This window comes from Mytilus galloprovincialis, chromosome 1, assembly GCF_965363235.1.
Source record: "Mytilus galloprovincialis chromosome 1, xbMytGall1.hap1.1, whole genome shotgun sequence".
Classification (NCBI taxonomy): domain Eukaryota; kingdom Metazoa; phylum Mollusca; class Bivalvia; order Mytilida; family Mytilidae; genus Mytilus; species Mytilus galloprovincialis.
The window spans coordinates 31,173,827-31,187,699 of record NC_134838.1 but is presented as its reverse complement, the minus strand read 5'-3'; the positions used below and the strand labels follow the sequence as shown (position 1 = coordinate 31,187,699).

Genomic DNA, 13,873 nt, shown 5'->3' with positions numbered 1-13,873 from the left:
ATGTCAAAAATTTGATCACAATCCAAATTCAGAGCTGTATCACGCTTGAATGTTTTGTCCATACTTGCCCCAACTGTTCAGGGTTCGACCTCTGCGGTCGTATAAAGCTGCGCCCTGCGGAGCACCTGGTTATGCCCTGTAGTGGAGGGGAATTTAGTGGTACCCTTGCCTGTCTGTATGTCTCAAAATAGTTTTCCTTTAACTAACTTTAGTTTGCTTCAACCAAATGTTCCTTCTTGTGGAATTTTATTAGCAATTTGTTTTCTTGACTTTAAAATATACTGATAACCAATTAAATTATGTGAGCGATATAATTTCGCAAATTTTGAGAATTTGAAAATAATCATGACAAATATGTAAAATGTATATCAAGAAAGATTATATTGTGAAAATGACTTCCTGAAAATTCAACTAAAAAGGGCTAAATTAGAAATATTGTATCCTCGAAAAAAATAAATTGGTTTACAGTATGCGATAGAGAAAAATGCTTCCCTTGTGTTGTGAAGAGGAAGACTTCTGCAAAAATCATGTTCTCTCAAAAAATACTGGTCAGCAACATACTTAACAAAACTTATAAATATTACCAGTATATGAAAACAATGTGTAAGTGGCAACGTAACCACCATTATTTATTGTGTCGGAAAAAAACAGGATTTTATTTTTTAAAAATGCATTGTAAAAGGGAGATAACTCAATAGTAAATCAATACAGTAAATTGTGTTAAGATGTACAATACAAGGAGATATATGGTGTAAGCCATCAAGACTTGGATCCTACAATACGTAAAAGACAACTGGTCTTCATTTCATGCTATGTTTGAATTTCAAATGATAATTCAATTCATTTAAGGAATGACTGTAAAAAAATTTCTGTCTATGAAGAAATAACATAAAAAATGTGGTGCACACTGAATAACGCGTGTAGCGGGTTATTTAACAGTGTGCACCACATTTTTTATGTTATTTCGAATAGACAGAAAAAATATTACAGTCATTACTTATAATTTAATTCTAAATTCCATTTTAAACCATAGAAACCCATGAAAAAACGTTGATGACCTCATGGTCACATGACTTAATTATGTCTATGGGCTGATAACAAAATAACGTCAGCTAATCAGAAGACGCGTTACATCCAAAATTAAATTATTAAAAAATAGAACAGGTTTAATGTTGATTGAAGTTTGTGCAACTCAATCCTAGAGGTTAACATACAGACTTTCAACAATATACAAGTGTTTTTGTGTGTAATACAGAAAAAAAATACTGCAAAATAAGTAATGGCCAAGGAATACTACTGAACAAAAAACATTGAATTCTGTGTTATGTAAGGAAAATTGTGAAATATAGGCTTGAAATATATTGTTAATTAATAGATATTTATATTTATTTCAGGGTTCACAGGGCTCAATGGTAAATGCAATGGCTTATCCCACTTCTAATGATACTGATATGAGGAGGTAAGATGATCTGTCCTGATAAGGCTTAAAATATGAACACCGCTTAGGTATTCAATGTTGATAAAGACTACACAAATGAATTCAAAGGCAATTGTTTCCCTTCTGGTTAAAAACATATAATGAGGGTCATTTTGCTGTACATTGTCAAACTTTGCTACTTCTTGGTCTACCGGTTCTTGTACTCACAATGCAATGGCTGTGTTTAACAGAACAGCATCTTTATTTTAAGTTTTAGAATGTGTATAGTTGATGAAAAAACAATTGAATTTTCATTATTATTTATAATAGTAGCATATAAGCTGCATAAGATATATAGGTTATATATAAAAAAAACATTTAACAAAGGGATATATATTTATCATAAATAGAATGTTTGCTATGTAATAAAGATTATTTCTGGGACACCCCATACATAAAGTGGTTGTAAAATTAAACAAGCATGTATTATTGAAACATTTCTTTGACATTTAAAATATTGACATCACCAAACAAAAAGATAATTTCCTAACATTAATGTAAAATCACTTCATATATTACACCCTAATTTTAGATTGTTATATAACTGTTGTTACTTGTAGGTATCCACCCCCACCATTACCAGGGGATAGAATGAAGGAAATCAATAGACAGCGTAGTATGTCTAATCATCAGGTAATATATTGACCTATAATGTTAAGTCATCAGGGGTTCACACCCTATTCCACATACTTGTAGGTATCCACCCCCACCGTTACCAGGGGATAGAATGAAGGAAATCAATAGACAGCATAGTATGTCTAATCATCAGGTAATATATCGACCTAAAATGTTAAGTCAATAGGGGTTCAAACACTATTTCCCATTGTAAGATGATCAAACACTATTTTCCATTCTAAGATGATCAAACACTATTTCCCATTCTAAGATGATCAAACACTATTTCCCATTCTAAGATGATCAAACACTTTTTCCCATTCAAAGATGATCAAACACTATTTCCCATTCTAAGATGATCAAACACTTTTTCCCATTCAAAGATGATCAAACACTATTTCCCATTCAAAAATGGTCAAACACTATTTCCCATTCTAAGATGATCAAACACAATTTCCCTTTCTAAGATGATCAAACACTATTCCCCATTCTAAGATGATCAAATACTATTTTCCATTCTAAGATGATCAAACACTATTTCCCATTCTAAGATGATCAAACACAATATCCCATTCTAAGATGATCAAACACTATTTCCCATTCTAAGATGATCAAACACTATTTCCCATTCTAAGATGATCAAACACTATTTCCCATTCAAAGATGATCAAACACTATTTCCCATTTAAAGATGATCAAACACTATTTCCCATTCTAAATTGATCAAACACAATTTCCCTTTCTAAGATGATCAACCACTATTCCCCATTCTAAGATGATCAAACACTATTTTCCATTCTAAGATGATCAAACACTATATCCCATTCTAAGATGATCAAACACAACTTCCCTTCCTAAGATGATCAAACTCTATTTCCCATTCTAAGATGATCAAACACTATTTCCCATTCTTAGGTTTTCAAACACTTGTTTCCTATTCTTAGGTTATCAAACACTATTTCCCATACTTAGGTTATCAAACATTATTTCCTATTCTTAGGTTATCAAACACTATTTCCCATACTTAGGTTATCAAACATTATTTCCTATTCTTAGGTTATCAAACACTATTTCCCATACTTAGGTTATCAAACATTATTTCCTATTCTTAGGTTATCAAACACTATTTCCCATACTTAGGTTATCAAACATTATTTCCTATTCTTAGGTTATCAAACACTATTTCCCATACTTAGGTTATCAAACATTATTTCCTATTCTTAGGTTATCAAACACTATTTCCCATACTTAGGTTATCAAACATTATTTCCTATTCTTAGGTTATCAAACACTATTTCCCATACTTAGGTTATCAAACACTATTTCCCATACGTAGGTTATCAAAAACTATTTCCCATACTCAGGTAATCAAACGGTATTCCACATATTTATGTAATGAAACACTATTACCCACACTAAGGTTATCAAACAGTATTTCACATACTTAGGAAATCAAACGCTTTTCCCCATACTTAGGTCATCAGAAGCTAATTCACATGCTTAGGTAACCAAATGCTCTTTCACATACTAACGTAATCATATGCTATTTCCCATAGTTTCAAATTCATGCTTTGACCAAACATTATGAAACTTATGCACTATGCTTATTACCCAATACAAAGATTGAAAATGGTGGCGTCACTTTTACTGTCAAGAGTTTTGACCTTGTTCAAACGAAAAAATTCAAACTTAAGTTTGTCACAACCAAATGCTTTTTAACTTATACACAATGCTTATTACCACAAAACACAGACCAAGCTCGAATTTGGGTAGCATCACTTTTACCGTTCTTGAGTTATGTTCCTTTATAACGTTGTATGCAAGGGGGCCCATCATCTGTGTTCCATGGACACATTCCTTATTTATTTGGTAACTTTGTTAGGGGCAAATGATGGAACAAGGAATATAGGTAATCAAGGAAAGTAGATTATCTCCATCCACACAAATTGATCCTGAGAAAAATAAAGTCCACACAGTAGTTAATAAGTTGTATAGCGTCCTGTCTTTAGGTATACAGAAAAGACTTAAGTAATTAATTGTATAGAGATTAAAGATTCACATTACAAACTTTATGTTGTTTATGATTATAGCATTCAGATGAGGAGGAATATTTAGTTGTTGAACTACAGAGAGGCTCCAGAGGGTTTGGTTTCTCAATACGTGGAGGGACAGAATTCAACAGTATGCCTCTGTTTGTATTACGGATAGCGGAAGATGGCTCTGCTGATATGGATGGAAGACTTAGGGTAAGTAACCGCTTATGGTCTGAATTTTAGAAGGGATCAAACAAGATCCATATCTCTTCCCCATATTTGAGAGGAAAACAATACACCTTATAGCTATTTGTTTGCAATTACTGGACTTCAGAAGTTTCCTGAAAATTTTGACATCATAATAGAAAACATCTGATGCCACAATGGAAAATTGATTGTTGTGACATTAATTGTTCAAAAGACGCAGATTCCCATACAGCAATTACGTCTATATGCAATACATATGTTATATTTAGTAATGTTTTTAAAATCTTTACTTAGCCAGTTAGATTTCATGAAATTATTATACATAAATTTCAGTGAGACTGCAACCAAACAACAATAAAACAAAAAAACCCACACCAACCTACACTTATTTCAAAACAACAGACAAGTATAAATGCCATATCTCATACTCTGATTAATCCAGGGTTTAAACAAACTATGAACTCATCAAAGGTGACCAACAATATCACATTCCTTAAACATAGAAATTATTTAGAAACAATGACAACCAGTTATGAGATGGCACAAGTATATGAGTATATGAGAGGGTAAATAGTTTTATGATTATAAATCCCTCCTTTATACTCACTTACAAATTATCTGAATAAAGGAGATAGATATTTTATAAGAAATGTATAGTATAATACCTTTATTGATGTTTCAGGTGGGAGATCAGATTTTAGAAATAAACGGGTTTAGAACAGACAATATGAGTCATTCTGATGCTATTGATGTTATACAAAATGGAGGAACAAATGTTAGGTTACTTATTAAACGAACAGGAAAACTGCCTCCAAGTTTTGGTTAGTATAGCAGGATTATCATTATATAAGAACAAGAACTCTTTTTACAGTATTACCCCAGTGTTTTAATTCGACCACCAACAGTATCTCTCATATTGAAGATAAAAAACCTCCTTATCAACAGATATAAATGTGAAATGACCCCTAATGTCAAAGATGGGTTCCGTATAGAAAAATCAACTGTCTACAAATTGCATTTATCTTATCATTAGCTTTCCATAGAGCTGTTAAAGCGTTGAAAGTGGAAGGTTATGTAACAGGCTAAACCAAACCAAACCAAAGACTTCAAATTGTTACTTGATACTCCTCCACAGGGCACATGACATGTAGGGGAAAACGATGGCTAATAATACTTATAGGAAACCATTAAGTAAAACTTCCATTTACCAATGGTTATAAAAGTAAATGTACATCTGAACCTTATAATCGATATACAGTTAAGGATCGTTGTCTGGAACTTGGTTGACTCCAAATTTTGGATGAGTAGTCGTTTTCCCATTGTCTTGAACTATGTTCCTTTAAGATATGTATTTGGACTCCTGATGATGCATTAAAACTGCATTATTTATCTCAAACTAATACACATATGCCACAACATGACTTCTGGGAGTTAAATGGATTGATGATTCCACCTTAAAATACACTTGTAATTAAATTTCAGGTCACTGAGAATGAAAAAAATTTTGGCAACTTTAAATAATACTTAAATGGATTGTAATTACTCTATCAGCTAAAAACTACAGGGGGAAAATGTAACTTTACAGAGAAATAGATATAAGCTGAAATTTCATATAGTTTTATTGCTAGATATATAAGAAAAATCTTTCAAGACCTTTAAGTTAAGCAATAGTTGTATCCTTTGATCTGTCAAACTTCCGTATTCCTATTGAGTCAAAATTACTGGTATCATAAAGTATTTCTTTGGTCCGACTGACTTCGAGATGAGGAGAGTGAAGTGTTCTTTAAAATGTAATCTGTAAATAATGCAATGAATAAATAAATATGTTATGTAAACATATCTTATATTTTTCCATTGTCAAGTTGAAGGTTGTAGTCTCATTGTTTTTTTATTTTGTTTTTCAGAAAATAATCCTGTCAGCAATCGTTATGGACCTTCAGTGACAGCACCAATGTCAAATGGACCAATAGGTCAAAGTTCACCTTATCTAGGTCGCAGGACTTTTGACCCTCGTGATGAACAGCAATTCTACAATTATAATCGACAGTATAATTATTAATACTCTGGGTCAGTAAGGGGACATTAACAATCTGTGATAAATCATGTTTGCATCATTTGATTCAGTCATGTGACATTTTGTACACAAATCATGTGATTAAGTCATTAAATGTATATTGTCTACACAAATAATGCATCATTTTACAAGGTCATGTGATAAACTAAAACAAGATCACATGATTTTGTCATGATATTACAATGTTTTGTTTGTTGATTATCATTCATGTTATAGTATTTTTAATCATTCAAATGGCTGTTATTTTTTAACTAGTCTTGTTTGGAATTTGGTTGTAATTTTTAAATCTAGTTCATTTACAACTAGCTTAAGGCATTTGTGGGGGGATTGTATTGTGTTAGGGTTTTAAATGAAACTGTTAGTGCTATTTTTATGCAAATGACTATGCAATTTGTGATTATTATTTTGTATTAGATTTGCTTGAGGTTGTGTTTTACAAAAAGTTATAAGGTTGTCAAATATGGTGGTTACATCAAATTTTTACAGAATATTTTATAATTTTATTTGGATACTCTTCTGTGACTGACTTGAAATTAACTTGAAAAATAATAAAAAAAACAGCATATACTGCATAACTGTGTTTAAAAATCCATTCAAATTGTGAAATATGTTATTTCTCTTAGTGTGCCATTTAACAATAGCATTCCAGATTTTGACCTGATGTTCCTTTATTAGTCATTATTTTTCTTAGTCAATAACAGTCATTGTTTAGATTCTTGTTCTTCAATACACAATTGCTCTTCCTTGTAATTGTGATATATAGTTAATAGTTATAATCAAAACATGTTTATTTACCATTTTGCATTTACAAATTTTATTTTTTCATTGTAAAGTTTCATATATATGCATATTTATAATGCAGATCTATGCATGAAAAAAACATATCTATTATTATTATTCTTAAAACAAATGTTTATTTATATATATTTGTTTTTTATTTACTGTAATAATTGTATGAGGTTTAGGATTTACTAATGTGAACAGGGGAGTTAATAATTTATAAAAAAAAATATCTGTACTAAAATGTATTTCATAAATTCATTCAAGCAATTAAAATGAATACCCAGAAATGATTATGTAGCAGACTTTATACAAGGAAGTATAAAACATCTTTATAAAAATGTTGGATTTTCAGGAGAACTGAGTGATGATAATTTAAACTTACATGATACACAGGGATACCAATCTGCTAATGTTGGACAATAGAAGTATTTCCTTCTGAGTAATGTTATGATTTCTGTCCCTGGATGTGTCCTGTAGGTTTATGATTTCTGTCCCTGGATGTGTCCTGTAGGTTTATGATTTCTGTCCCTGGATGTGTCCTGTAGGTTTATATGTATCAGTCAGATTTACAGTGTAAAGCAGCTATACTATTTATGTTATGGTAACAGAAAATGATGGGTTTAAATAATACAGGGGGGTAGGGAAGCATTAGGAATATTCCCGAATTTTTAAAAAAAAAAGGCACTTTTTTATGACCCTGACCACAAATAAAATTAACAAATAAATTTTCATTTTTCTTATTTCTTTTACCAAATAAAGACTTTACTGTGGATTCATAAATTTTCTTGGATTGAGGACAAATTGTATGTTTGTGGATATTTAATTTCAGGGCTTTACCAAAGTTTTCATACATGCTTATAGAAGAATTGTAGTTTTTTTTTAAATTTTAAATTCACTACCTTTACCCAAGAAGTCAAGGAAAATTAGAATCCCACGAATAAAAATGAATCCACAGTACCTAAAAAGCATGGGCATTCTTATGTTAAGGACATTAAACTGATTTTTTTGATTTTTTAAATCTGCTGTCTGGATTTAAGATAATACCAAAAATAAAATTTTTGTACCTTTCATTCAGAAGATGGGTAATTTTTTTTTTGAATTTCGACAAACCTGTAAATCTAATTACATACATGACATATAAATATATGTTCTTTAATAGACTGTGTAGTTCTGACAACCTACCAATATATGTTGGTAATTTTAAAGACTTGTTGGTCCAGCTATTTACTAGTATAATGTGGTATTTAGATAGATTTGTAGATCTGACTACTTACCACAATAAATACTATCTTGCCAAAACCTGACTGTGATGAATAGATTTAGTCTGCTTCGAATAGAAATCACAATAAGTTGTTATTGCACTAGAAATGCATGTATAGATTGTTACATTCTTTTCAATTATGTCAATTCTTTTTCTTTGCTACTTAAACAATACAAATACAGATTCACAAATATGTTGTGTGAAGAAAATGTATCAATTATTCAAAGTTACCAATACCAAAACTTGTAATCCATAGTTTATGATACTGTATCAATTATTCAAAGTTACCAATACCAAAACTTGTAATCCATAGTTTATGATACTGTATCAAAATTAGGAGAATACCATGTGTTCAGAAAAAAACAAATAATTATATGTATGTGTATAATTGTCAATATTATGTGTTTTATTTACAACACAAATCATAGGAAATTAATATTAGTGTAGGTGTAACTAAGGATAGACAAAAATATATTTATAACCAGATTACACATGGAGCAAACTTATATAAATCTTTTTTGGCACATCTTATAAAAAAAATATCCATTAGAAAATGTTTAAAACAAAGGTCTAGATTTAGATTGATTGTTGCTTGTTCAATAACTCCAGTAAAAGATATGTGCTTTATATACAATTTTGACACATGATAGGGGAGATAATTGTTGTTAATCAGGACTATTCTTCTCTGGGAAAATAACTCTTGTAAGTCAGTCTTGTAAACCCCAATGAAGGTAAACTCTTGCAAATCTGTTCTTTAAACATCCAGGTGCCCTCTTCTGGGTTTTTGTGTGGGGTCGCTGTCTGGTATCTAATTTCCTTAAATTGTTCATTTAAAATATTTATTCTGACTCCAGATTTATTTTCTAAGAAATTGAGATTTTGAATACAACCTTTATGCTATTTTTTTTTAAGAACTTTTGAAACCTGATCAACTACATTGAAATTTTTGTTTTTTAAGAATTAGAAATAAGAAAATGGTGGCATATAAATATTTATAACCAAATTAAGATACATTGTTGAATGTTCTTCATCACCATTGATAAGTTCATTGGTTTGTTGAATGTTCTTCATCACCATTGATAAGTTCATTGGTTTGTTGAATGTTCTTCATCACCATTGATAAGTTCATTGGTTTGTTGAATCTTCTTCATCACCATTGATAAGTTCATTGGTTTGTTGAATGTTCTTCATCACCATTGATAAGTTCATTGGTTTGTTGAATGTTCTTCATCACCATTGATAAGTTCATTGGTTTGTTGAATCTTCTTCATCACCATTGATAAGTTCATTGGTTTGGCAGCAATTATTTGTGCAATGTCTTCTGTCTTAACATCATCATCAGCTCATTACCCAACATGCTACATTTTCTGACCTTGAATTATTCGCGCCGTCCTTTAAAAAAGTAAGTGCCTATTTCCTCACTGTACGAAAAATTTCATTTTACAAAAATGTAAAGAAGAAAGAATAGCAGTTTAGTTTGTTTACATTTATAAGTGAACAAAACAGATGAACTGCGGTCACTTTCTAGTTTCAGTCCTTTAGAGGATTAAACGATATTTTTCAGACTCAGACAATCAGTCAGACTAATTCATTTACATTTGCTGTATACTGAGCATATAAGCTGCATTGAATACTTTCTCCATGTTATCATTATTTAAAATAAATCGAGGAATAACAGATTTGTCAGTGAAAACTTGCCTGAGTCTGAGTCATTCTGTTTTAACTGTCACATATTCATTTTTCTAACAACATACAAAATAACCATTGAACAATCTGATCTGAAACACCTATAATAGCATTATCTATAACCTACGTCTTCTGCTTCAGTTTGTTAGCTGGTAAACCTGTTTTATCCAGTAGCTTTTAGAAGTTGTGTATTATATTGTATATATGATTAACATGTATAGTATCAATTTTGTACATTGTACAGAGAAAGATATTAAAACAGTTTTAAAATGATTTTTGTTATTCTTCCTTCCTTAAAATGCTAATATTTTAGTCCCCTCTTTTATGACCTAAAGTTGGGGGAAATATTGTTTAATCCCAGTCCACCGTCAATTTTTTCATCTGTTCTTTCCAGATGAATTTGAGTATGAGTATATGGCTATGTATAAATTTCAAGGTTTCATACCTTAAGGGAATACGATACAGTAGCAGGTGCAGATAATAACATTTTCAAAACTTTTCGTGTTGTTTTCACGACGTTGGTAACCAGAACGTTGCAAATTTGCTATGTTTCTAATAAGAACCATAACATTTCCCGGAATATTCACTGACGTCATAACTCTGGTTGAGCGAACTTTAAAAAAGTACCTACTCAAAAAGCCGTTTCATAAAGATGGAGAAATCCGCCGAAGAGCAGGGAGATCAAAGGAAATACTGGAGATGAACAAAAGTTAATCAAATACAACTTTGCAGGACTAAATTAAAGAAATAGTAATAGACACAGAAGAGAGTATTGACAGTGTAACATGGAGAGACGGAAGAAGAATTGTGGAGCTATTTAGTCTGGAAAAAGCACTGAATAAAGGTCAAAACTGCACGGCCCAGCTGAATCTGCTCAACGTAGAGAAAGACAAATTGCAAGGATGTAGGACGGCTATCTTTCTATTCCTTACTTAAACTGTAACATGCTGAACAATATTTTAACAAATAAGACACATTACGGAACAAAAGGACCTGCTATTTTTGACATCAACACAAAGCTGCAATAGCTAATTATGAGTATTGCTACATGTAGCTGCTTAACGTCCAGCGGCAAATATTTAATTGCACATTTATGACATCAACTTGTTTTTAGCTCACCTGGCCCAAAGGGCGAAGTGAGCTTTTCTCATCACTAGGCGTCCGGTGTCCGTCGTCGTCATCCGTCGTCGTTAGCTTTTACAAAAATCTTCTCCTCTGAAACTACTGGGCCAAATTCAACCAAACTTGACCACAATCATCATTGGGGTATCTAGTTTAAAAAATGTGTGGCGTGACCCAGTCAACCAACCGTGATGGCCGCCACGGCTAAAAATAGAACATAGGGGTAAAATGCAGTTTTTGGCTTATAACTTAAAAACCAAAGCATTTAGAGCAAATCTTACATGGGTTAAAAATGTTTATCAGGTCAAGATCTATCTGCCCTGAAATTTTCAGATGAATCGGTCAATCGGTTGTTGGGTTGCTGCCCCTGAAGTGGTAATTTTGAGGAAATTTTGCTGTTTTTGGTTATTATCTTGAATATTATTATAGATAGAGATAAACTGTAAACAGCAATAATGTTCAGCAAAGTAAGATCTACAAATAAGTCAACATGACCAAAATGGTCAGTTGACCCGTTTAGGAGTTATTGCCCTTTATAGTCAATTTTTAACCATTTTTCGTAAATTAAAGTAATCTTTTACAAAAATCTTCTCCTCTGAAACTACTGGGCCAAACTAATCCAAACTTGGCCACAATCATCATTGGGGTATCTAGTTTAAAAAATGTGTGGCGTGACCTGGTCAACCAACCAAGATGGCCGCCACAGCTAAAAATAGAACATAGGGGTAAAATGCAGTTTTTGGCTTATAACTCAAAAACCAAAGCATTTTGAGGAAATCTGACATGGGATAAAAATGTTTATCAGGTCAAGATCTATCTGCCCTTAAATTTTCAGTTGAATCGTTCAACCCGTTGTTGGGTTGCTGCCCCTGAATTGGTAATTTTGAGCAAAGTTTGCTGTTTTTGGTTATTATCTTGAATATTATTATAGATAGAGATAAACTGTAAACATCAATAATGTTCAGCAAAGTTAGATTTACAAATAAGTCAACATGACCGAAATGGTCAGTTGACCCCTTTAGGAGTTATTGCCCTTTATAGTAAATTTTTAACCATTTTTCATAAATCTAAGTAATCTTTTACAAAAATATCCACTGAAACTACTAGGCCACAATCATCTTTGGGGTATCTAGTTTGAAAAATGTGTCCGATGACCTGGCCATTCAACCAAGATGGCCGCCACGGCTAAAAATAGAACATAGGGGTAAAATGCAGTTTTTGGCTTATAACTATGAAACCAAAGCATTTAGAGCAAATCTGACAAGAAGTTAAATTGTTAATCAAGTCAATATCTATCTGCCCTGAATATTTCAGATGAATTGGACAACTGGTTGTTGGGTTGCTGCCCTCCAATTGGTAATTTTTAAAGAAATTTTGCCGTTTTTGGTTATCTTGAATACTATTATAGATAGCGATAAACTGTAAACAGCAATAATGTTCAGCAAAGTAAGATCTACAAATAAGTCAACATGACCTAAATGGTCAACTGACCCCTTAAGGAGTTATTGCCCTTTATAGTCAATTTTTAACAATTTTCATTAATTTGGTAAATTTATGTAAATTTTTACCAAATATAGTTCTCTATTACTAATGGGCAAAGTTCATTATAGATATAATTGTAAGAAGCAAAATTTTTCAGTAAAGTAAGAACTTCAAACACATCACCATCACCAAAATACAATTTTGTCATGAATCCATTTGTGTCCTTTGTTTAATATGCACATAGACCAAGGTGAGCGACACAGGCTCTTTTACTAGAAGAAATGAGAAAACGTATGAACCCGTGATTAATTAGAATATTTAACAAAATCTATGGCGCGTACGGTGGCTGAATCGAGTCTGGTGTTGGAAGATTTGAAATCCATACACAAAAGTCATTACTACCGTGGTGTACAGCAAGTCTTCACTGCGTATAAATGGCAGTCCAAGAGTAACAGACAAAGCAACTACCCTCAACAAATTTGTGCAATATTTTTCATGACAAGAGTAGTTATTTTCATTCACTGATAATGAAGTCTATAATACTATTTTGAATTGAAAAAAATCAGAATCTAAATATTTTGTGTCTTTATTTTTTATTTTTCTTGTATAGCATTTGGCAGACTCTAAATTGTATGGAGAATTGTCATTGTATGGCTAAATTGAACAGACTATCAATAAAATAAATTAAAAAAAACGGCTGCATGTGTGAGATCCTCATGGGTAGTTCAGGTCGTATAACACCCCTATTCGTTAATAAAATAAAATAATAAATAAAGAGAGTGTCTCATACTGTTCTGGACTTGAAATCGGTTCATAAAAAAAATCTCCCCAAGTTTAATTGATATTTTAAAAATATATAATATCATGTGTATGCAGAAAAACGGTCAACTAAAGTCAGTTACCAAGATTTCAAAAATAAAATATTGGTGTCATTTTTGGTTTGATTTTACACAAATTGGTACCAATAGATGCAGAAATGTCACAGGTTGGTTTGTTTAATTGGTTGAAATTTGTGTGTGTGTACTATATCAAACTGGATGTAATAGAACAAAACAAGAAAACGCATAATGTTAACAGTTTGAGTTGTTTCGCATTTGTCATTTAGGGACCTTTCATAGCTGACTCTGTTGTAT

The 13,873-nt window shown here is 31.7% G+C and overlaps 1 protein-coding gene across 9 annotated transcripts in view; it reads left to right on the top strand.

Moving 5' to 3' along the window:
• LOC143071308 (membrane-associated guanylate kinase, WW and PDZ domain-containing protein 1-like) overlaps window positions 1-10,409 on the top strand; it is a 78,462-nt gene extending 68,053 nt beyond the window's left edge. For 7 of the 9 annotated variants that reach the window (XM_076245564.1, XM_076245570.1, XM_076245582.1 and 4 more), the window contains 5 exons: window positions 1,395-1,459; window positions 2,038-2,110; window positions 4,183-4,338; window positions 5,015-5,153; window positions 6,237-10,409. In XM_076245564.1, coding sequence (XP_076101679.1) covers window positions 1,395-1,459; window positions 2,038-2,110; window positions 4,183-4,338; window positions 5,015-5,153; window positions 6,237-6,391 — 588 coding nt within the window. In that variant the 3' untranslated portion in view covers window positions 6,392-10,409. The remainder of the gene's footprint in view (window positions 1-1,394; window positions 1,460-2,037; window positions 2,111-4,182; window positions 4,339-5,014; window positions 5,154-6,236) is intronic. The other 2 variants (XR_012976863.1, XR_012976861.1) reach the window with 2 other exon arrangements.
• The last annotated feature ends 3,464 nt before the right edge of the window (window positions 10,410-13,873 follow it).